This window comes from Phascolarctos cinereus, unplaced genomic scaffold, assembly GCF_003287225.1.
Source record: "Phascolarctos cinereus isolate Bilbo 61053 unplaced genomic scaffold, phaCin_HiC Scaffold_2;HRSCAF=192, whole genome shotgun sequence".
Classification (NCBI taxonomy): domain Eukaryota; kingdom Metazoa; phylum Chordata; class Mammalia; order Diprotodontia; family Phascolarctidae; genus Phascolarctos; species Phascolarctos cinereus.
In genome coordinates, this window is record NW_027555625.1 from 82,569,807 (window position 1) to 82,596,333 (window position 26,527).

Below are 26,527 nucleotides of genomic sequence, written 5' to 3' on the forward strand. Positions count from 1 at the left end.
AATTCTATTTTGGACATGTTGAGATGCCCCTGAGATATCCAGTTTAAAATGTCCAACATGCAGTTCATGATACAGGACTAGAGCTCAGGATAAATATACAGATCTTGGAGTCACCTGCATAGAGATGACAAATGAATTCAAGGGAACTCATGAGATCACCGAGAGAGAGTACAGAGGAAAAAAGAGGAAGCAAGTTCAGAACAAAACCTAAAGGAATGCCTATAGTTAGAGAGTAGGAGAGGGATGAAGACCCAAGAAATGAGACTGAGAAGGAACAATCACACAGGTAGAAGAAATAAGAATGATACCATGAAAACATAGAAAGAAGAGAATATCTAGGACAATGTCATCGACAGTGTAAAATACTGCCAAGAAGTCAAGGATGAAGACTGAGAAAAAGCCATCAAAGCTGACAATTAAGAGACTATTGGTAATACTGGAGAGTGTAGTTTTTATTGATTAATGAGTAATCTAGAAAAGAGTGAAAGTGGAGGAAGCAGAAGTTTGCAACCTCAAAGCCATCCTAAATTCTTCTTGCTTCCTTTCTCCAGCCCCCATATCCAATGATCTGCCAAATCTTTCCCATTCTACCATAACATCTTTCAAGTCTGTTGTATTCTCTCCACTCACACCACAAACACCATGATTCAGATCCTCATTACCTCACCTGGACTACTGCAATAGCCCTCTAAATGGCTTCCCTCTCACTAGCTTCTTCCCTCTCCAATCCTTCTTCCACCTAGCTGCCAAAAAGCACACGTCTTACCATGCCATTCCCCATGGCTACCTATTGCCTCTATGATAAAATACAAACCCCTCTGTTTTGCATTTAAAGTACTTCACAATCGTTTTGCATTTAAAGTATTTCACAATCCTCCAGTTGATTTCATTCTTCCTCCTAGCACTCTGCACTAGCCAAACTGATGTCCTTATTATACTCCATAAATGACATCCCAATTCCCACCTCTGTCTTTGTGTAGGTTGTTTCCTATACCCAAAACACTTTCCTTCTTTACCTCCACCTCTTGGAAGACCTAGCTCTCTTCCCAACTCAACTCAACTCTCCTAGTAGGTGCCTCTGCTAATTCCCCCAGTTATTTGTGACATTCAACTGTTCAGTTTTTTTTTTTGTTTTGGATTGACCTACACATGCTCTAATAAATACTTGTTGAAATGAACTGATAATCAGTCAAAAAAACTAGACTGGGAAAAAGTGAATCACAGGGCCTAAGGAAGCCATATTTATAGATAGGGAAGCAGTCTGTGGTTAGATTCAAAGCTGGGAAGACAGAAATTTTAGTTGCAATGGTTGCATAGTAAAGATTCAAATACTGAATCAAAGAATGAATGACTTTAATTATGGCAAGTAAAGCTCTTTAAAGTTATAGCAAGATAATAGTTCGTTGGCTATTGTCCATTCTTGAAGAGGACCAAAATGATATCACTATGTTAGAGTCAAGTTACAGTGTGTCCAACTGTGGCCGATCAGAGCAATACAAGCTCGGAATGCTCTACCACAGGTCAGGCACAATTAGTCCACGTGAACATTTAGGGTGCAGTCTCTAAATCTGTGCATCTCACATTTCTTTTGAGCTACTTCATTTCTGCTTTGCTCATCAAGCACAGCACCTTCTCTGATGAGAGCACACTGTGCTGGGCGGACCTATGCCAGTGTCTTCTACTTCACACAATCCAACCCAAGTCACACAATTCCAAAGTTCTATCTATTAAGTTTGCAAACTGCCTAATTGAGATTCTAAGTATCCATTAGAGGAGGACTAGTTATCTGATCACATTTGTAAGAGGTCCCTGAGTGGCCCATTATCTGAGATTTCGGTCAAGCAGGTACTAGAAAAGGATCCTACAGTATATTAATAGTGTAATATTATAGCCAGAATAATGTATTATATTTAAGTCAACAAGCATTTATTAAATGCCAACTATGTGCCAGGTACTGTGCTAAATACTGGGGATATATATAAAGGCAAAAAGAGTTCCTGCCCTCAAGGGAAGCACATTCTAGTGGGAGGAGACAACAAGTAAACAACTGTGTATAAACAAGATATATACAGAATAAGCTGGAAACAACCTCAGAGGAATAACACTAATGGTAAGACGGATAAAGAAAGGCTTCTTACAGAAGGCGGGAATTTAGCTGCTACCTGAAGAAATCCAGGGGAACCAGGAGATGGAGGTAAGGAGGAAGAGCATTCCAAGCATGGGAGAGAGCCAATGAAAACACTTGCAGCTGGGAAATGGAGCGTCAAGTACAAGGAACAGTAGAGGCCAGTATCAGTGTATTGAAGACACATATGCAGTGAAGGGTGTAAGACATAAGAAGACTGGGGGATAGGGATTGCAGTTGAATGGTAGATAGAGTGGAGTAGGGAGAGACTTCAAGCAGGGAGACCAACCAGAAAGAAGGCTATTGTAATAGTCCAAGTGTGAGATAATGAAGGCCTATACCAGAGTAATGGCAGTGCCAGAGAAGAGAGAAGGAGGCATATATAAGAGATCACTGTGAAGGTAGAAGTGGCAGGTCTTGGCAAGAGATTAGACATAAGGGGGTGAGAAAGAAGTAAGGAGTTGAGGATGACACATGGGCTGTGAATCTGGATGATTAGGAAGGATTGTAGTACTCTTAATAGTAGTAATAGGGAAGTTAGAAAGAGGTGAGGATTTGGGGAGACGGAGAATGAATTCAATTTCAGACATACTGAATTTGAGAAGTCTATGGATGTCCAGTATGAGATATCAAATAGGCAGTTGTGTATGAGAGACTGGAAGTCAGAAGACAGGTTAGGGCTAAAACAAATGTGAGATTCATCTGCATAGAGATAATAATTAAATCTATAATAATTCATACTCAATATATGGTTTTTATATTATAATGCATCAGTATATATTTAAATTTTTCAAACATTCTCTGTAATGTATAATTTTATAAATACATAGGTCAAGAAATAATTGTTTGATTAAAAAGCATAACTGTGATTCTCTGGAATTCTCAAGATGCAAAGTCTAGAAATTACAAGCTGTCATACAGAAAATAACTAAGTTGGATCATGGTTATTCCTCCAACTACCAAACAATTAAACTTCAACTTGCCATCTAATGGAGCAAAAGGTCCTACTCAGGAAAAAAAAAGTGATCTTAAAGTTAGATAAGTTAGATACCCCAGCAGAGTCTAGTGCCAAATTAATAATGCTATAATGTAACAGAACTTGACTAAAGAAATGTCAACGTGAAGTGAACTACCATCACGTCCTGAGATTTAAGGCAGAAAGCTTTACTAATTCAGACTTTCCTTACTGTATGTTATTAGTCTAGTCAAACTCAAGTGTTCCTTTCACTTGCTTGTCTCTAAACAGTTCTTTTTAACTTAATGTATAAAAGGCAGTTAGATGGCACAGTGTACTAGACCTGGAGTGAGGAAGACTCAAAGTCAAATCTGGTCTTAAATACTTAATAGCTATGTAAACCGGCAAGTTACTTATTAACCTTTGTCTGCCTCAGTTCCCTCATACAGAAAATGGGTATAACCCATTATATATAATTGGTATATATACCTACCTTCCAGGAGGATTGTGAGGATAAAATGAGAGAGTATTTGTAAGGTGTTTCACAAACCTTAGTTACATTAATTCTAGATACTAGTATTTTTCACGATAATATGAATAATGTATAATTAATAATATTAATGTTGTCCTTATAAAAATCCTAATTTTATATAAAACCAAAATATGAAAAGCTTATTTCTCAGGCTTCAATGAAAACTCAAGTGAATTAGAAGAAAACAAGAAAGATAAAATTTTAAGTTTTCAATAAAATTAGTTCTGAAATTATTTTAATAAGCTGTTTAAATCATTTTCAAGTTTCAACACAGTGAATTGTGTGGCTGACCTAAGCAAATATTCTGCCTGCTCCACTGTGAGGTTCTTCCCTCATAAGGTAACATCTGAGATAGCCTAACAGCCTTCAAAGCATTCTCTGCCTCACATTTCCTCCCTTTTAGTTTTCTCCCTTATTCTCAGGAACTGAGCTGCAACAGTGATGATCAATAGCATTTACCAAATAAGGTGTTTTATTTACCTAAGTTGTTCTTGCCTGCCATTATTAAGATTTTTTTTAAAATTTTACAATCACATAAACAAACTGAAGAGAACTTTTCTATCCTCACTCTGCAGCACAGATTCCCACTGCCCCCTGGGAGGGGCTGAAATGATCCAGGGATGTGGTAGTAGCCTCGGGTGCAACTGGGAAGTGCTGAATAAAAATAAGTGGGAGAGGGGTGGAAGCATAAGAAAAGAAGAAAAAAAAATTTTTTTTTGAAAAGAAGAAAATTTTGAAAAGCTGTTCATACATGTTTCATCTGTTACGTAATGTAGTTAAAGTCATAGTGATTATATTATTTTCCAAATAAACACACAAAATGCAAGTTATAACCTATAAGTGGTCAAGTCCACTGACAGTCTTAACAAGCAAGTGTTGACAAGTGAGCAGTGCGGCGCATTGTCAGAAAGTCCCGCATGCATCAGCAGGAATATGTGCATGTAATGACTTGTTCACAATATGATACTATATGGTTATGTGATGCAATATTGCATCATCAAAATTTCAATGCAGGAAAAAACCACAAATTTACAATAAATTATTAAATTTAAGCTGTGTTGTTTTTTAAAAAATATTTCTTTTTGAAATGACACAATTTCTCAAAAAAAAAACCCTTAAAAGGTTAAAGAAAGTAGATTTCCAGGGGTGCTAAGTAATTTTTTTTTTTGAAAAGGGGGCAGTAGGACAAAGGTTTTGGAAACTCCACTTTAGAGGGAAGCTTAAAAATCCAGAAGCATGGATCAGTGAGATTCGCGATGTTGAAAACATACACACATACATCCATACATACGTACCACTGTGATTGGGTAGAGGGGATTCTGAATGGATAAAAGAAGAACTTTGTTGCCCCCTGAAGGATCATCAGTATTTCCTGGCCGAGTGATCCTTTTACTTGTAGAGTAGTTGAAAAAGGCTTGTTGGCCAGCTATATAAACTGGTTCATCAGCAGCAAAGGTGACACACTCTTTGGCACTATCTATGTTTTCAAATTCCACTAGAGCCTGGCGTTTAAATGGCATCATCATCACATAGCTAGTTTCAAAAAAAAGAAAGAAAAGTGTGAGTTCACGTGTAGTTTCCAGTCTCTTTTACATCAGAACAAGTACTAATAGCTTTTCTTCAGTAAACCATCAGATCACAGCCTTGACTATCTTTACTCAACATCAATCTACTGTAGAATTAATCACATACACTGAAGATGAAGTGTTTATTTAGGCACTTACTTCTCTGGGTAATCTTGTTCCCAGAAATGTTTTCTTTTCCCTCCCTGGGTCAGAATTATGGTCACATTCACAAGGCAAGTCCTAACTGGGTGATGGACCTAATCAGGACATTCTTCACTAACAGGCAAAGGAAAGAATGCCACTCTCAGACAATAATAGTAGACAGCATCCTAATATGGAAACCTGACCTGACCCTGGTCTCAGAGCTATACAAAGAAAAATAGACTGATATCATCCTGAGGAAAATCAACATCCTCTCCCTGCTTTATCTGGATTGACCTAACAGCCTTCAATATCAGGTAGGTTATTACACATCAGGTAGGTAGTAATAACATATTCAACCTCACAGTGACCCAGGTAACTCTCTAAACTAAAAGTTGCAAAACAATAGTCAAATATGCATTGGTAAAATATGCATGGGAATTTTAGCATCAGGAACTCTTATATTAAGACTCAACATGATAATTTTGTTGTTGATAATAATAACATACATTTACAAAATATTTGGTAAGGTTAAAAGAAGTCACTGTGGAATGATCAAATTTTCGATGTTAAAGTATAGCATTCTCTTAAATATTTACTACTGTCTTCCCATTTAAAAATTTTTAAAATTACACTAAAAAACCCTATTTTATAAGACACATCCATTTTTCAGCCTGGTACCTAGAAAAGGCCAGTATGTTTAAAAACATTCTCACTCTTGGTATACTATTAGCCATGGTTTACACTCATGTTACCAGGGCATCCTGGTATCACTACAAGCAATCAAGTGGCACAGGGCAAATAAGATAAAAAAAATTTTTTTCTTTTATTATGTGGAAGAATGACTTCAATCAATGCTTTAAGGGTCTGATTTCATTAATGTGGGTACTCCCTCTACCAATAAATATCACAACACTTTTACAACTTAAGAAGTTATCTTCGAGAGCTGATGTGGCTGAAATATTCATCACCCTGCAGCCAGCCTGTGGTGATGAGCTTTTCTGAAGCCAGGTTTGTCCTTGTACAATAAACATAAAATCCATCACCCAGCCTCATACTCCAAGACTTTGCAAACTGGCAAGACTTGCAAGAGTTTATACGCTTTGATGGTAAAGCTTTTAAGAACCCAGATGGATGTTTCCCCCCAAATGGCTCCACAATAACCTAGCACTGAACAACTGTGCACAATTGGTCCTGCTCTTCTAGCGTCCTACATTTCATGGATGTTATAATTATTCCAATATCAAACTCAATTCTTGTTTTCAAAGTTTTCACATTTAATTTTCCCAACACCTTATTTCTAGACAACAACTCTAACATTTCTTAGGTATAAACAGCTACAAAGAGAGGCTCAGACACTAAGGATGACAGAAATGTGCAAAGCTGCCTGCTTCTTTGCAGCTGCTTGGTGAGAATGCACTATCAACACATTGGCCAGCTGATTCCCACAGTCCAATGCCAACACCAAGGTTTCAATTCAAAAAAGAATTTATTAATGCCAAGTGCCAATACTATGGCAGGCCCAGATGAAAAAGAAATTGTCTTGCCTTCTAAGAGGGATGTTTACATTTTACTTGCATTCAAGTCTACTATCTGCTATGACCAGACATCTGCTTTGATCTAGAGCCTCCTCAGAATAGGCCCAAGTGACTATTTCAACCATGGAGCAATTCTACCTCCCTATCTGAACTCCAAAAGGTCATAACTGACATGAAGCTACTGGCACTTATTTTAAACATAAGAAAACTGCCCTTGGCTTTCTTTGGTTTCAACTTGAACCATCAGTACTGAAACAGAAACATAACAGACTTTAGAGCAGAGGGGGAGAAGGGAATAACACTTTCTCAGGTATTCAACTTTCATAACGTGCTACTATTGCATAATAAAAGGCTCAACCTAATTCTATTTGGCCACTTCCTTCAAAGAGGAACCTCTTACTGCTAGACACTTTCTGAGCACTCATTAGCTATTTTTAATGCCATTGACATACTCTGAATGTCCACTTACTTCCCAGAAACCTTTACTGTTCAAAGCAAGAAAAGTACAAACTATGCTAAAATTTTTCTAGTGAACCTGCCATTTTAAGAGGAGCAATGTGGAAGGAGCACAAAACCCAAGGCTGAATTGAATTTCAGACACTCTGAGTTCTGTGAACCTAGGCAAGTCCCTTACCTTCTCTGAGCTATCTCCTCATCTGACACTCTGAGTTCTGTGAACCTAGGCAAGTCCCTTACCTTCTCTGAGCCATCTCCTCATCTGTAAAAGGGTATAATAATAGCACTCATCTCACAGGGTTGTCATAAGGATCAAATGACAATGTACATAAAGTGTTTGGCGAACCATAATGGGCTATTATAAATACCAAATATTATTTTCAGCTTGGTTTATATCCCAGATGCCTACAAACTAGAAAATAATGGTTTTGTCAAAAAACAAATATAATCAACTCAACTTTCAAGTGACCATATTAAAAATAGCAACATAAATATTAAAACATAATTTATTACACAGCTTTGGAATATAGTATACAGGAACACAGATTTAAAAGTAAAAGGTTAGATTTAAAGGTCAAGGGGACCCTATAAGACATCTATTCCAATCTCTTCATTTTACAGATGAAGAAACTAAGACCTGGGAGGTGCATGTTTTGGCAAAGATTCACTGTTATAACTGTGTTTCAATTAACAATCTATTTACATAGCACTTTATCGTTCACAAAACAATTTTCTCAAAAGATCTTGTAAAGTATTAAAAAGTATTATTTATTTCATTCTAAAAATGAGGAAAATAAGGGTCAATGAGCAATGTTTTGTCTGGGTTATACAACTATTAAGTTACAAAACCAGGACTAGAAATGGTTCCCAGGAACCTTCTGGTTCCCTATCCAGACTCCTTCCACTACAATACAGTGAAGAGCCAGGAACTGCAGGACTGAAAAATGGTTACAAAGAATCTACCCATGGATGACTAATAATTCATCAAGGAGATGGCTGCTACAGTTGAGAAGACTATGTAGTTAGAGAACCCGGGTTGAAATCTAGTCTGTGACCTTAAGCAAGTCACTTAACCTCCCCAGGCCTCAGTTTACTCATCTGCAAAATGAGAGGGATAATAAGGACAGCTAGGTGGTGCAGTGGATAGAGCACTGGCCCTGGAGTCAGGAGGACCTGAGTTCAAATCCAGCCTCAGACACTTGTTAGCTGTGTGACCCCAGACTAGTCACTTAACCCCAACTGCCTCACAAAGAGACAGAGACTAGACAGCCTCTGAGGTATCTTCCAGCCTTTCCCAGGTCATTAACTCCTCAACCCTCATGATCTGCAACTCTACTCTGCCTTGAACACACACAAATATGTTCACATCCTTGAAATCATCATCATAGGACTTAAGATCCTACAAACCTAATCCTTGATACCTTCCTAGCAAACAATCCTTATATGAAGTTTTTTTAACCCATGACAATTTCTAATATACATAAAAATCCACATAAATTAGCAATGAGTTCTGCAACTTATTAGGTATATGACTTTGGGAAAGTCATGTGACATCTCTGGATCTCAGACTGCTCATCTATAAAATGAGATGACTGGGCTGGATGATTTTTCCAAGTCCCCAGCCCAAATGAACTATATGCTAGTATACTGAAAAAATTGGCAAATGTGATCATTGAGCCATTGTCAGTGATATATGAAAGACTGTGAAGGACTAGAGAGATATACAGTGGGAATGGGAAAGACAAATGTCCCAATTTTCAAAAAATGGGGAAAAAGAAGTCTATAAACTACAACCTAGCAAATTTTACCCACTGGAATACCTAGAAAAATTCTGAAACATTATTTACGGTGATGCTTAGTGAACATTTAGAAAATAAAGTAGTGATCCAAAGAGCCAGCACATCATCACCAAGAAGAGGTCATGCTAGACTAATCTCATGTTCTTTATTTGACAAAGTAAGCAAATTCAAGAGACTGGTGTAGATAAAGTTTAGATTTTAACAAAGCATTTGATAAATTTTCTTGCGCTATTCTTGTGGAGAAGATGAAGATGTAGGCCAGATGACAGTACAATTAACCACTTAACCACTCTGAACTGGTTCACTGGCCAGACTCAAGGCACAATCATCAATGGATTGATGTCAACTTAGAAGGTCATCTCCAATGCAATGCCCTAGGAATACATGCTTGGCCCTATGCTGTTTTATATTTCTGTCAGTGACTTTGAATAAAGACATAAATAACACTCTTCTTATGTTTGCAGATGACAAAAAGCTGGTAAAGGTAACTGACAACCTGTAATCGGTCAGAATTCAAAAAAATCTTGACAGGCTAGAATACTGGGCCTAATCTATCATGAAATTTAATAGAGATAGATGTAAAGTCTTACACCTAAAAAATCAGAAATGCTAGAAGGACTGCAAGAAAACAGGTATATCAATTTATAGCTAGTGGAGCTGTGGACTGATACAATCATTCTGGAAAGCCATTTGGAACCATCGTCCAAAAGTTACTTAATAGTGCTTATCCTCCAACCCAGCAATACCACTACTAGACCTATACCCCCGAAGACATCTGAGAGAAGAAAAGAACCCATATAAACAAAAATACTCGTAGCAGCTCTTTTTGTGGTGACAAAGAACTAGAATCCAAAGAGTGTCTATCAACTGGGAATGACTAAACAAATTCCATCCTATGAATGTAATAAAACAAATATTACTATGCCATAAGAAATTATAAAAGGGATGGTTTCATAGAAATTGAGATGTATGAACTAATGCAGAGTAAAGTGAGCAGATGAGAACAATATATACAGCATTACAAAGAAATAATTTTGAAAGACTAAAGAATGCTAATCAACATCATGAATAACCACAATTTCAAAGTACTGATATTGAAGAATGCTACCCACCTCCTGACAGAGATGATGGACTCAAGTTACAGAATGAGACAATATACTTTGACATGGCCAATGTGGTAATTTGTTTTGCTTGACAATACCTATTTGTTACAAGGATTTGTTTTTCTTTTCTTTTGTTTTTCATTAAGGTGAAGGTAAAAAAGAAAACAAAAAAAAGAAAACAAATACTTAATTTTTTTAAATGACCTATGTAGAGTATGTGAAAAGAGAGAAAAAAAGGCTGAAGAGCTAAAATATACTGAGGTAACAATGGCACTACAAACTAACCTGAACCTCAGTTTTTAATGGATTTTTAAAAACACAAACATCTTTTCCTAACAAAATTCATTTCTCAGGGGGGAAATTATAAAAGCCTTAAGCAGGGTTTCACATTTGAGAAAAATAAATACTATTTTCTCCATTCTTCTTTAAAGGCCCTAATGGAGACTAAGAGTTTCCTATTAATTAATTTTACCAAAATTGATTTTATAGCCCATACTGTTATCAGGGTAAATAATCAATACAAGTTCAGTTTTTCTTCCATCTATAATGTTATCTTTCTAGGGATAAAAGATAACATCTAATTATCATGTACCAGTGCCCCCCCCCAAAAAGTCCAAATTTGGCTCCAAAAAAGTCAACTTCACAAGTACAAAAAAGAGGAAGACATGGTTAGACATAAATTTACCTTGAAGAGACAGAGGAGTTTTCATGGACTGCAGTTCAGCAGAAGTCAACACTGTGGTGTGGTGACCAGGAAATCTAATGTAATCTTAGGGTGTATTAAAAGATATGCAATATCTAAGATGAGGATGAGTAAAGGATTGTTGTATTCTGCTTCGGTCAGATGAAAACTGAAGTACCTATGTTTAGTTCTGGGAACATTTTAGAAAGGACACTGATAAACTAGAATATGTCCAGAGGAGAGCCACTAGGAAGGTAAAGGGCAAATTCAAGTCATGTGAGGGTTAACTGAAGGAACTGAGGATAATTATTCTGGAAAACTTAGGGGGAACATTACAGCTGTCTTCAAGTTTTTAAAAGAGCTGTCAGTGGAAAGGGGACTAAACTTGTTCTCTTTTGCTCCAAAATCAGGAACTAGGTACAACAAGTGGAAATTGCAAAAAGGCAAATTTAATCTTCATTTAAAAAAACTTCCTAACAATCAAAGCTTTTGAAGAGTGGAATGGGCTGCCCCCAGTTTTCTCTTCCCACCAGTAGCCCCCACTGGAGGTCTTCAAGCAAAGGCTGGATGACCATTTTGAGGATATTCTATAAAGGGGATTCATGTTCAATTATAAGTGAGGCTAGATGGCCTCTAAGGTCCCTTCCAACTTGTATGATCTTGTAATTTCTTTGGTCTTTCACATCCCTCCAGCTCTAAATCTATGCTCCTCAGATGAAATATGCCTACGTAAGTTTCAGAGGGAAGGAAAACAAAATGTGCACACAAAACCCCACAAGCACTGGTTTAAATAAAGGACTCTAAAACTAAGTCACACCCAAACTTAACATCTACTATGTTAGGGCACTACAGACCTATCCCAATATTTCAACTAATTTGCAGTTATTGTCAATTGTACATACCATATTGTTCCAAATTTTTCAAGAGCCTCCACAAGGTCTGCTTCCACAACTGATTCACACAGCCCTCGAACATGAACAACAGGAGAAACAGAAACTTTATGATGACTTCCACCTGCCTCCTAGCAAGGGAAAAATAAATTTCTGGTTATATCTTTTAATGTCTAAACACCATACTTTTTGCAAATTTAATTTTTGCTTTTAAAAACTTAAATCATACTCCCAATTGAAGGATTAGTAAGATTACTTAAGAGAAAATTATTCAGTTACTGAGTTTTCAAAAGTTCTCAAATAATAACTTTTTATCTCAACTTGAAAGTAAAACAAAATTACTTCAGAATTCAATTCTGCCTACAGAGAATCAAAGATACTATTTCAAGTAGATATCTTGATATAACTTGACTGTGGCTCCTACATCTCACTATTTACCTTCATTCTATTTCCTTCAAAACCCAAATTCTAAATAACCTTTAGTATCAAAAAATCCCATTTTTGTCCTGGATGGCATTAACCAAATAATACTGTACCACTCAAGATGATGACAACATACTTTCTCAGTTGTTTTTCTCCTACGGAATTAATGGATTTATCATTATCATTAATCAATTAACTAGGGAATAATCTTGTCCCATTATAATTTGGGAAATAGCTCACTTAGGGACCAATCTGCATGACAACCTAAAATTTCACGTTTCTATCTTTCCTGATGAGTATTAAATACTCAAACCTGCGAGTCAAAGGAAAGGAATCATAAAATTTTTGAGCTGTAAAGCACCTTAAAAAAATTACCTAGTTCAACCCTCTCACTTGATAGATAAGGAAACTAAGGTCTAGAGGGGAAAGAAGGAAATGGGAAGGAATTAAGTATTTATAGGATAAATGATTTGCCCATGGCTACACAAATTAGCAATACAGGCCCAGGTTCTTACTCTTAGTCCAATACTCTTTATACCATAGCATGCAGCCCCTAATTCTCCTGGTTGATTCCTCTATGAAAATATATCCTTCGCCTAAAGCGGATACTATGAACCTTTGAATACAAACTATCTAAATATAAACAAGGAGTTTCAAAAACGCTGAATGTAAAGTAAATTATAGGAACTAGAACTGGAAAGGACTCTAGTAGCAATCTACTCCAACTGGTCATTCTACAAACTGGGAAATTAGGATTATGGGACGTAAAAAAAAAAAGACTTGACCAACAGTATACAGTTGAATCTGAACCCAGGTCCTTTGATTCTAAACCCAGCATTCTTTCCATCTATACATACCATGCTGCAACTCATCTATGAAAAATGCTTTAAAAACAGATGACTTTAATGAAACTATGAGGGAGATTGTAAGAAAATATGATGATACCCAGGAAGCAACCATTATCAAATCTGCTTACTGTCTTCAACTACTCCATTACATGAACCTTCTGTTCTAATCAATTGCACACTGACGTCTCCTTTCCTTAGCTCACACATTCCCCATTAGCTAGAAGATGTCTCTAACTTCTAGTCTCTAAATATGGTCCCACCCCACCTTCTGGATGATACCTGTTGCTGATCACCCCAGTTATCAGTGATCCTCCTCTGATCTGATTCAAAACTTTGTCTTTCCCAATCATTTGGCCCTTAAAAAAATACTCAGTACCAAACAATCTCAACTATACTATAAATCAGCTTGGTACTGGTTAAAAATAGTAAAGTAGGTCTGTGAAAGTGAGTAGAAAAGAACCAGGAGCAAAAGCACACTAAGTACGTGCCAGACGTTAGAGCCACAAAGATAAAAATGAAACAGCTCTTGCCCTTAAGAAGCTTCAATTCCATCAGGGGAAACATGTACATAACTAAAAGCAAAATATACACAATGTAAATATAAAGTATTTTCAAAGTAGGTACTAGCAGATGGAAGGAAGAGCATCAAAAAAGGTTTCATGCAGAACATTTCATTTAAGTTGAGACATGAAGAGAGCTAAAGATTCTAAGAGGAGATTAGGACATTCCAGGAATGGGAGACAATCTGTGCAAAGGCAAGAAGAATGGGAAATGTAATGCTGAACAGGAGATACAGCACAGAGACCCATATTGCTGGATTAGACTGTGTGAAAAATAATGAGTAATAAGACTAAAAATATAGACTAAAGGCAGATTGTGAAAAGTTCTAAATGCCAAACAGAATATTTTATCCTAGAGGCAACAGAGAGTCAGTAGACCTCCAAACTCTAGCAAGGGAATGACATATTCAGACACATATTTTAGGAATATCAATCACTTTAGCAGGTATGTGGAGAATGTGCTAGAGAAGGGAGAAAGTGGAGGAAGGGAGATCAATTCAAAGGTTATTACAATAGTCCAGAAATTGTTAAAAAGAGCCTGAATTAGGGTGGTGCAAGTAGAAAAAAGAAAATGGATTTATGAGTCTACATGGAGGTAGAATTAATAAAACTTTGTCTCACTTTCATTGTTGATAAAAGTCCAATAATATATATGTATATATGTAAAATATATAATGATAATATATTATGTACATAAATAATATGGAACTGACACAAATATAAGACCAACATCTCCTTCCCCAGTGGACAAGTAGTAACAGAACACAAAAAAAAAAGTGTTAACTATCAATGACCATATTAAAAATGCTACAAAATCACTAATAAAAATGCAAATTAAAATAACTCTTGAGGTTTCAGCTCATACCCATCAAATTGGCTGAATCTAGGATGGGGAGAGACTTGAGGCAGGCAGATCTACCATCAGGCTATTGCAATAATCCAGGGATGAGATAATGAGGACCTGTACTAGTACAGAGGCAGTCAGAAAAGAGAAGGTAGTTAGAAGACCTATGAACTGGCCCAACCATTCAGGAAAACTATTTAGAATTATACCCCCAAATCATTAATTACATGCATCCTTTGACCCAGCAATACCAGGCATATACTGCAAAAAGGTCAAAAGAAAGCAGGAAAGGACCCAAGTTCACAAATACATTTATAGCCGCACTTTTTTCTTTAAATGGGGTCTGAAAAGTAACATCTAAGAGTCTGAGAAGGAGAAGAATCTTCCCTCTCCCTTCCTTAGCCTTTTCTTTTTAACTCATCTCATGATAGCAACAACAAAGGGCACTTAAACTATTATCAATCACAGAATCTAAGAGCTAGACCATAGAACCTTACAGATCATCTGTTCTAATCCATACCTATTCAAGAATTCTCTCTGTAACACCCCTTAAATAATCATCTAGGTTATGCTTTCTCCAATGAGCCAAGAATCTCCTATCTCCTACTTTTGAACAGCTCTACCTGTTAGGAAGTTTGTTTTACTTTTTTTTTTCCCAGAATAATTGGCCTTTGCTTCTAGTTCTACACTAGGACGAAGCAGAACAAGTTCAATTTTTTTTCCAAGAGACATCCTCAAATACTTAAGAACATCTACACATCCTCTTTAGGTCTTCTCTTCTCCCAGCTAATCATACCCAGTTCCTTCAACTGATCCTCATGTGGTATGTCTGTCCTTTCTCCATCCTGGTCACCCTCTTCCAAATACCCTCCACCTTGCCTACACATGTCTCAAAATATGGTATTCACGGCACTTGGTCACAGTTATTGTTTAGTCATTTTTCAGTGATGTCTGACTTTTCATGAACCCATTGGGGATTTTCTTGACAGAGATACTGGAGTGTTTTGCCATTTCCTTCTCCAGCTCATTTTACAGATGAGGAAACTGAGGCAAAGAGAGTTAAGTGACTTGCCCAGGGTCTCACACCTAGGAAGTGTCTGAGATTGGATTTGGATGGTCATTATCACTTAATTTAGCACATTCCCCATAATCTTCCTCATCTTAAAAGTATCTGTTGTACCTACTTGCTCACTCAATTGTAAGTTCCCTGCCTACTAACCTGTCCCCTGCACTCAGCATATGCTGGGCAATACAGTGAGAACTAAATAAATGATTGTTGATTCACTGATTAAACATTCTACATCCCAAAGCTACTAGCATACTGCAAAGACATTCTTTCTCAATGGATCCTAAGTTTTTCTAGGGAAGTTCCGGGACACTGTCTTGGGCTTCCTCCCAAGCTCATGTGAGAATTACACCTCCTCTAATCATTTTTCTTCTAAGAAGATCCTTACTGGATCAAGATATTCAGTAAATCAGTTCCAATCAGTTACTTAAATTTTCTGATTTGAAGTTTAAGTCTCTTCTAAAACAATTTTTAAGTTTCGTTGATCTTCCTTAACTCTTCTGAAAGCATCAGGGGCAGCCTGAGAGTTGGGGTGGAATCCCCAGCTCAGAGTCTGAAGAGCTATGTAATTCTGGGCTCTCTGAAACTCTCTGAACTTCAATTTCCTCACTACAAAATTAAGGAGGTGGACTTGGAGACCTCTAAAAATCTCTTCCAGGGCAGCTAGGTGGCACAGTGGATAGAGTCCTTGGAAGACATCTCCCTAAGTTCAAATCTGGCCTCAGACACTAGCTATGTGCCCCTGGGCAAGTCACTTAGCTCCGTTTGCCTCAGTTCCTCATCTATAAAATGACAAGTCACTCTAGTATCTTTGTCAAGTAAACCCTAAATGGGGTCACAAAGAGTTCGATACAACTGAAACGACTGAACAAGAAAAGTCTCTTCCAACTCTAAATCTAATGATTCCACAACCTACTAACCTTTTAACTCAATTTAGCAAAATTCAATCTCCATATAGTTATTTTAAGAGATCTGATAGACTCTACTGCCAATGAAGAGGAAAGATCCAGAACAAAAATTGTATCAAATTTTAACAGAAGCAACTGCTTCAAACCCTTAAAAAGTTAGCCATGGCTACCACTTTATAAAATTTTAAAGTGTCTACTTTAAAACTCAGGCCTTTCTAAATGATAATTCTGACTAGAGTTTCTTTCTTCTTAGATTAACAGCTCCTATAACTAAAAGAAAAAAGTTATTTGCTATAAAACCTTAAGTTATACCTGTCTTTTCTCACTACAACTCATCTAAGCTTTGCTATATACTAAGTAGAAGTTGAATGTGTAAATGAGAATTCACATCCAGGAACATTAATAATATATTCCACTATAAATCAACGAACGCTATATGTTTGAAATCAAATATAACAGGTCAAAATATTTTACAAATGCTGAGCTTCATGTTACAAAGCAAAGAATACATCCTGACTCCAAGTCTAGCATGCTACCTCTTCTGCCACAATGCTGTAGCATGTTGCCAAAAATGGGTTATGTGTAAGAAGTATAAAAGACATATTCAGGAAAGTATGTGAGAAGTATAAAAGACATATTCAGGAAAGTATGTGAAATGACTCCAATATAAGGTGAAAATCCTCTATGGAAGATTTACAGGAGGACATGGGCAAGAATCACACAGGTTAAGAATACCTGTGTGTCTTGTACATAAATACATACATTTATGGAGAAGGAAATGGCAAAACACTCCAGTATCTTCGTCAAAAAAAAAAAAAAAACCCAAATGGGATCACGAAGAGTCAGACGTGACTGAAAACCACAAAACACCTATCTATGTGTGTATGTATATGTATATACACGATGATGTACACAGATACACACATATACATATATGAGAACAAATGTATGTAAATGAAAGTGTATATATGTAATATAGATTTTTTTCCTATATATACACATACATAGGGAAGGAAAATAAATTTTTTCCAACAAAGTTTTTTAATAATGTCTAAAGTTTATTTCTAATGCTATTATATGTAAAAAAATATTTTCTACATCTTGACAACTAAAACATAATACACAGATTTTAAGCTTTTACTTAAAAAGTCCCCAGTTTCCCTGACTTTGTATAAACAAGTCAATTCCAGTTACTTATCCAAACCCATTCTTAACCACTCAGCTAAAACAAAGTTCATATTATCACCATTAATCTTTGAAAGAACAAAATTGTTATTTTTTTAAACAAGGCCACAGGAAAAGCATTAAAATAACACTGGCCCTAGAGTTTATATTTCAAATATAATAAATTTTACTCTAAAATAATTTGAAAATTAAAACTTAAGATATAATCTTAGAAAACTAGTCAATTATCTCCTATTACCTGAACAAGTGATACTTAATACTATTGCTGGAAATTTTTTAGTGATACTAACACTACAATTTCCAGCATCACAAAGGAAATATTTTAGATCAAGGAACATTTTAGATCAAAATAAATCCTCTCACAAAGAAATGGATTCTAGAACCAATTAAAGGTCTCATGAAATCTGATTTTTAATCTGGAGTTTCTTGTTTAATAGGATAAGCTAGGACCACAGTTATTCCATTAAAAACTATATTTCTGGAAAAGGGAAAGTTGACAACTTACCTAGGCTGGACAAATTAGAGCTGACAAAAGAATACTAGAAATGCCATTTTCAGTCATGCCTATGATCTATCAAACCAGTATTTTCTGACATCAGTACATAAGGATGCTTTTGTATGAGGGAATGGTATCCTTTTTAGTATCAGCTTGAGAAGTTAAAGAGGTAAAAGAGGTAACACTTCCAAATAGCTCAGCTTCCCTTAATAACCTTCAGTGAATCTATTCTTAATAAATTTCTCTCAAATTGAGAATAATTTTCTCTTGTACAATCCTATTTAGGTACCAAATTCCAAAAACTTACCGCCTGCTGTCTAAAACTTCCTCTGATATTTCTTCAAGGGAGGTTACTCCCACTGTTCCAATTATAACCCATACATACTATCTTATCCAGTGTAAATCTTCTCTGTGTCTTCCCGTAAGTCCTCATGGGGAAATCTACCCAATATACTAGAGTCTTTTCAGGCACATTCCCTAGATATCTTTTACATCACTTCTAACACACAACTGATCACTAGCAATATACAACTGGTGTAGTAAATAGTTTGCTAGACTTCACACCTCTGATACTACGTACAAACAAGTCAAATAACTTTCAAGCTTCAGTTCCTCGTCTGTAAAATGGATATAAAAATACCTATAGTACCTATTTCACAGGATTATTCTGAGATACAAACATGGTAATAACCCTAACACACTAAGTAAATATGAGTTATTAATTATTACTTATGCCTAGCATGCATCTTTCTCCATTGCTCTGAGTCACTTATAGTTTTGATTCTTCAGAGATTGTGTATGTTCCAAGACCCACAGCCATATAATATCACCAAAAGAATACTGACATTAGAAAAATGGGTTACTCCTGGGAAAATTTATACATACTGATTCAAAGTGAAGTGAGCAGAACCAGTATATTATATACGGTAACAACAATACTGCTCAATAACTTAGCTATTTTCAGCAATACAATGATCCAAGACAATTCCAAAGGACTTGTGATGAAAAATACTAAAGAACTAATGGAGTCTGAATGCAGTTGTTTGGGTTTTTTTTTAATGTTATTTTTCTTGGGTGGGTTTTTTTTCAGTGTTTTCTTTTGCCACATAGTTAAAATGGAAATGTTTTGCATGACTGCACATGTATAATTCATATTGAATTACTTGCCTTTTCAAGGAGTAGGGAAGGAAGGAAGTGAGGGAGAGAATTTGGAACTCAAGGTTTTAAAAACTGTTGTTGTTTCAGTCATCTCTGACTCTTCATGACCCCTTTTTGGGAATTTTCTTGGCAAAGATACTAGAGTGACTGGCCATTACCTTCTCCAGCTCATTTTACAGAAGAGGAAACTGAGGCAAACAGGGTTAAGTGATTTGCCCAGAGTCACACAGCTAGTGTCTGAGGCCTGATTTGAACTCAGGAAGATGAGTCTTCCTGATTCCAAGAAGCCCAATGCTCTACCTACTGGGTCGCCCAATGCTCTACCTACTGTGTCACCCAATGTTAAAAATTATTATTACACGTAACTGAAAAAAAATATATAAAAATTTTCATTTAAAAAAAATAAAGTATATCTGAGGCCCTCAAATCAAGAGGAAGTCATTAAAACACACACACACACACACACACACACACACACACACACTGGATTACTGTATTAGACAGCAGATTAGAATCACTGAAATTACTGCATGATTTCCCACATAAATCCAACCCACTATCTTTTTTGTATTTAATTTTTAGCCTAGCTCTTTGTTGATTTGCAATGCCTGTCCAAGACACATGTACTGATGAATTAATCCAAATGGGCCGCCCATCCAATTTAATATCATGGTCTGGACATTAGGCATTCTCCATCTATTTGTTTTTCCCATGTGGATTTTGGGCAGTCATGGACTAAGAAAACTCTACTTTTCTGGTGCTTCATAAAATCAGCAAAATATCATCCACAAAAACCCACAGGTCTTTACAATGCTTCAGCAAGATGATGAAGTACGCTACCCACCTCCCAACAGAGAAGTAATGGATTCAGGATGAAGAATGAGACATACATTTTTGGACATGTTTAATGTGTGAATCTGTTTCGCCTGACTGAATATTTGTTACAGAGGTTTTGTTTTCCTTTTTTGTTTTTTTCCCCCTGCTGGAGGGGCAAAATGCTTTGTTAAATGGGGGGAAAATAAAATAAGTGCTTGTTAACTGGAGGAAAAAGTGAAACACAAGTTTGTTGTTTTGTTTTGTTTTGTTTTTAAAGAAAGCTTCAGCGAGCATTAGTGACTATGGACCAAAAAAAATGTGGAGGATGTAGTACTCATAACAACAACCACAGGTTCTAGGATCAACTCTAGCCCAAGCTTTCTCCCTCTTCCTTTTCAACCCTCCACCTTCAAAGATTGTGTTAATTACCAATATTAGTCTTGCTACCTCTGGCCTTTGCCCCAACCCACTCTGCTGCTAAGGACTAACCAGTGGCAGCAATATGGAATATGGATTCAAATTCTAACCTGACAGATTATTGCTACTACCATGTAGCAAAGTTCTTTACTTTGTCTCCTCTAAGTATAAATGCAAACTCACAACCCTGATATAACATCATTTGGTCTATCAGCACTTATTATATTTTCTCTATGAAATACTTCCCCTAAAGTGTTTTTCTAGTCTCAATGAACAAAGTTAGACAAGGTAAGCCTATATTTGGGGGTTTTTGAAAAAAAAGTATTCAAAATTTAATGAACACCCAAAAAAAGAACATTCCCACAGAAAAAAAGAACATATCTATAGAAAAGAAAAAGATGATATGTGAAAATGTCAATCTCTTGGCACAGCTTTTCTTTTTTTTAAGTATACAGGTTTAATATGTTACTTTCAAAGCTATCCTACTTAATCTGTTTCCTTCTAAACTTCCTTCAGTTCTCTTACACACATTTTTTTAAATGCTTTAAAGGCCCACTTTTCTTTCTTTTCTCACTTTTCAGGAGGCAACTCAATTGCTAGCTCTCCTCTTTCTACCTTCAAATAATAAAAGAAAAATGCAATCCTTGTAACAAATAAGCATAATCAGGCAAAACAAATTCACACATTTGTCATTAGGCTTACATTTGTTAAACTGAATGAAGTATCTTAATAGAGGATTAGAAGCCACTCAAATTCTATTCTGCCTGCTGATTTTAAAGAGCAATATAGCTGATCTATGACAAAACATAGACTTAATTTCTTTGCCAAGGGCTTTAGACATATTTAACCTCAAAAAGCACAAGAACTGAAAGGGGAAAAAAGCAGTCAAGGCATTCAAGTCACTTCTTCAAAATGAGTATTTTTTTCCTACAAAAAGCACTAAACAATCTATAATGATCGTAAAATTCAAAACTGTACAAGCTACCACCTCTTATCTGTTTCTTCAAAAGGTATGTAATCTTCAGTCAATAATATAGTTCATCCATGGAAGAACAGTGCTGATTCAGTCCTGAGGGTGCCAACTCTCAACCAGATCAGGCCTCACTGATGAACAATTACTCCTCAGTCTAGGAGGATTCCCAGAAACACAGTTGTTGAGGGTTGCTGTGGCTTTGCACTTTTACGATAAGATCTAGGTTAGGGCATCTAGGTGGTTCAATGGATAGAGTTCTAGTCAGGAGGACCTGAGTTCAAATCCAGTCTCAGACCAGACATTTGACACTTACTAGCTACGTGACCCTGGGCAAGTCACTTAACTCCAACTGCCTCAACAACAAAAAAAAAATCTGTCAATAAAAAAAAATAAGATCTGGATTAACAAAACAAACTCTACTAAAATCTCTATTCCATACCTATCCAGATTTCTTGGCGTGCTTTATCATCTCAACAAGCAGTAAATGTCTATGTCAACCTAGGCCTATTCAAGTGTACTAGACACTCTGAACCCAAGCAGTGACATATTCTACATAAGGGGCATTCCCATATTTGAAATTCTTTATCTTGTCTGTTTCTCTTTTAAGTATGTGTATATATATATACAGATCTACATATATGTATATATAAAGAGCTGAGAAAGAAACAAGTTTTCACACTAATTAATTTTATAACTTCAATAAACTATTATATTTAGTGATTCTCTTGCTTACTAACTGTCCAATACAAGAGGAAAAGAAAAATTATTCTCTAAATTTTCTCTGATACCAATGGTCAAAAACTTTAAATCTCTTCCAGAAAACCCCATCAACCCATTCAGGATGCTCAAATGATATGTTACAGTAAAGTATTCACATGGTGTTACTGAGACTGCTTTCTTACAAGCTTAAGTGCTATCCACTTTCCTGCATATTTTTCACTCACAACTTGGAAAGCAATCCATAAACCCCTGGATTCAGGGATCATGAGGACCTAGCTGGTTAGTCACCCTCTATCACATCCACTTCATCTCCAGCTTGGGTTCTACCAATAGGGCTTTACCCGTTCAGTATCTGGCCCTGGAAGGCCAGCTACATTCTGTGCTTCCTCTGAGTCTTTTCCAAGGCTCTTCCGAGGTCCTTCAGTAAACCACCCTGTGTTCCTAATTGAGTCCCTGACATTGGGAAACAACAAACTATGACAACAGGTGCCCTTTCTCTTTCTTCTCCCTTTGTTTTTTTCTTTGAAAACTGGAAAGCTCCTCTGACTCTTGACTTCGGGGGCTGGTTCCTAAATTCAAAGTAAATTTGTAAAGCTTCCTTAAGAAGTTAAGAACCTCAAGTCATATTTCTATCTTCAACTATTTAAATCTAAATTTAGAATTTAAAATTTTTAAATCAAATATGAGTTAAGCTTTTTTGCCCCAGAATAGAATCTATTAAAAAGATTATAACTCTATCCTACTGAATAGTAAACTTTTGCAACAATAGCCAATAGCAGCCAAGTGAAACTAAACAATCCAGGAATCTTTGACACTTCAGACTAGGTGCCAGAAGATACATCACAAAATTGAAACATACGGTATACCTAATGCCACAATCAATCCCACACGTATTACAACTGTCCTTAATGTTACATTACAGCCACATTTTAAACTCTCATCCCCATTCAAGATAATCAATTCATTATTGATATTTACTGAATGGACCATTTTGCACAGCAACACAAAAACCACCAAACTGTCCTTAAAAAGGTATCATATTTTGTTTCGTTAACAAGTATCACTAAACAAAAATATAAATTATTGCCCTTTCTAATTTTTAAACTTGTAAATTCCATAGGAAACTATAATTATCCATAAAGGCCTTTTTTCATGTTTATTTTAAAGGGCTTACTACATTAGGTTTCTCTCCTTTATATTGAATACTTTAAGTATAAGGTTTCATCATACATACTTCCCTTAAACTGAAGGTACAATAATTCTAAATAATGAAGCAATAGATAACTTTAAAAAAAAAAAGGAAACACAATTCACAGTAATACATTTTTATTGACTATTTTTCCTCTCCACATATGTAATTTCATTCCGATCTTTTTTGAAATCTGGGGGAAATTTAAATACAGTACTAAGAAAAATCAATTCCTATGTGTTTAATTGAATATGGCTCTGCCACAACCACATAAAAGACTGTCTACCTGCCTACAAAAATAAAGTCAGTCTTCGCTCTCCTCAAAAATATATATATATATATATACACATATAAAATATATAGGCAGTATTATAAATTAACACTCTTTCCCACTTCATATATACAGAGAGGAATGGCTATTTAAAATGCTATTTTATGATTAAATAGGTCTTTTTACAACAGTTTCTAAAAGGAAATTGCCTAAGTTTTTTAACCACAAGAAAAGTTCAATTAGAGTATCATTCTTGCCAAGGCTTCCAAAAAATAGTCTGATTCTGCTACAGCATAATCTAAGTAAGACTTCTGCTAAAAGCTACACTGGTGATCTAATATATTTAAATAACTACCTAAAAGATTATGAAAACAAAGAACACTACAAAGACAAAGGAGTTGTCTTTAAGTTGAAACAAAAATATCAATTTCCTCTCCCATTTTCTTTATTCACATTTGCATTTAACTTGGAAAATTACAGCACAAAATACAAGTTTTGCTTTAACTAGACAGTACCACCTTCTCTGGCATGAAGCATTTGTGGGGGCGGAATGATACTCAGTTAAACCAGCTATAACTTTAACAGGTAAATGTTAATGTACATTATTTGTGAACTAGAGTTGGAGGATGCTGTGAAAGGGCCTATTTCACTGAAATATTTGTTTTCCACACAAAAGTGCTAATAATTATGAAAAATTTTCACTTATTTATTGAAAATATGCCATAAAAGGAACTTTGGTCTGAGGCTAAATAATTCAAAATTTAAGAAACTGCTGGACGTTTTTAAAGCAGATTATTAAGCCAAAAATAGCAAAAGGCAATGAAAAAATGAGGTGAAGATGGTTCCCTTATTAAACAGATATCATTCTTACACACATCTCAAAATACTCTCACATTCCTAAGGAACCATCTGTCTCCAAAACGTTTTTTATTTCATTCTTCCAATAACTGCCTTTTTTTCCTTTTTCTTTTTTTCTTTCTTCTTTTCTTTCTTTCTTTTTTTTCCTCCAAAGAGAAAGACAGTATAAAAGCTGGTTACCATTCAAACTCAGCTCCTTTGGGGCAAAATTTGGAAATAGTCAAACTCGGATGGTTGAGTTTCCTTTCACTTTAAGGATATACATAAAAAAAGACTCTACCAGAACCAGTTATTACTATCCTTATGCTTTAGAAACTTAAACAAACCCCAAACTGTGGGCGGCTCTACTCGGCAATGATAAGCTGTGGCACTGGCTGCTAGTTATTAATGCAAGAAAATAAGAACCCCTAAACGAAAGTGGAGGAGAAAGGACCAGCCCAAGATCTTCCATTTAGATACGGGCCTCAGCTAAGGACCAAAGCAATTAGGCCACTCGACAGTCAACGTCAACAACAACAAGAAGCAAACCATTTTTTCAACCTCGACCAAAGAGGCTGCTGTATGCAAACATATTCTCTCCCCCCTTCCCCCAAACACATACACTCCACCCCCAAAATGAATCGTGCGGATAACAGAGTAGAAGGGAGACGACTGTCTCCCTTATTGTTAGTGCAGAGAGATCCGGAGGAGCGTAACAAAGGCTTCACCCCCCTCGGTCTCACCCATTCCCCGACTGGGTAGCACCAAAAATACATTAATTAATTGCGGCACTGAAGTCCCTATCCCGAGGTCAGAAAGCCCCGGCCCGTGGGGGGAGGGGGATAGACACCCGTGCCCACAGCACTTGCTCCGGCTCGGCCTGGCGCACTTTCGCGCTCCGGGAGGGTTTGGGGGGCGGGAAGGGTCCGTTTTGGGGGGCGGGGGGAGTGAAGCGCAGGAGCGAGAGGGAAGGGAAGGGGAGGCCGGGCGTCGCGCTTTGTTACCGGCTGAGAGTAGCTCCGGCCGCTTCCCTCGCCCCCGCCCCGGGGCCCGGGCTCCCGGCGGCTCTCGCCTTCCTCAGCCGAGTAGTCGATCTCGCCCTCCTCCGTCTTGAGGCGCTTGGCCTGGCTCTCGTACTCTCGCTCCTCGTACGGCTCTCCTGGAGATGAGGACGAGGAGGACATGGCGGCGGCGCGGCCGAGGGACTAGGGGACCGGCTGGGCCGGGCTGGGCAGGCCGCCGCCGCCCCCGGGCTTCTCCGCTCCGGCCTCTCGCCGCCGCCGCTGCCGTCGGAGCGCGCAGCCCAAAGGGATTCGCACGAGAGGGCGGCAAAGGGAGCGAGCAAGCGAGCGGCCGGAGGATGGAGAGGGGTGGGGGCGGAGAGAGGGAGGGGGACGCCCCGGGAGGAGTCTGCCTCCTGAGAGACCGCTCCCCCTGGTTACCGGCGCCAACCGACCCGAGCGGCCTCCTCCTTCTTCTTCTCCTCCTCCTCCTCCTCCTCCTCTCCTAGCCCCAGGGGACGCGACGGGACTTTGGTGGGGGGGGTGACTGGGGGACTACAGCTTCCGGTCTTCCCTCCTCCCCCGCCCTCGGGACTCTGAATCCCGGCAGCCGCCCGCCGGGGATCCTAATCTAGCCCTGGCCTTGCCGGCCACGCCTCCTGCTGGGATTCCTGCTCCTATTGGCCGGCATGGTGACAGCCCTGCCCTTCTATTGGCTTACCGGGCTGTTCGTCCAAAGCCTCCCCTTTCCATCCCATTCCCCTCTGCCCTCCCCTCATGCTTCTCCCCCGCCGCGGAGACCTTGGCCCAGGAACGGTGACCGTGGTTCGGAGTCCCCGGCTCCCCTAGCGCGCGGGCCTTTCTCGGGCGCCGACACCGCGGGCGGGAGCTGCGCCTACCGTGCGAAGGGAGGCGGAGAGAGGTGCGAGGAGCGAGATGGTGGCGGTTAACCGCCTCTCCCGCTTATTTAAATAAGGGTTCTTAGGACTTCTTTGCCTTCAAAGAAGGGCGAGGAAACCCACTTAGCGC

General features: G+C 37.6%; 1 protein-coding gene across 1 annotated transcript in view; it reads right to left on the bottom strand.

Annotated features, from left to right (window-relative positions):
- The window catches only part of HNRNPLL (heterogeneous nuclear ribonucleoprotein L like), a 50,775-nt gene extending 25,007 nt beyond the window's left edge, over positions 1 to 25,768 (bottom strand). Inside the window, exons 1-3 of the mRNA XM_020976982.2 lie at positions 25,502 to 25,768; positions 11,799 to 11,917; positions 4,908 to 5,145 (exon numbers count right to left, since the gene is read on the bottom strand). Coding sequence (XP_020832641.1) covers positions 4,908 to 5,145; positions 11,799 to 11,917; positions 25,502 to 25,681 — 537 coding nt within the window. The 5' untranslated portion in view covers positions 25,682 to 25,768. The remainder of the gene's footprint in view (positions 1 to 4,907; positions 5,146 to 11,798; positions 11,918 to 25,501) is intronic.
- Between the last annotated feature and the right edge of the window lie 759 nt (positions 25,769 to 26,527).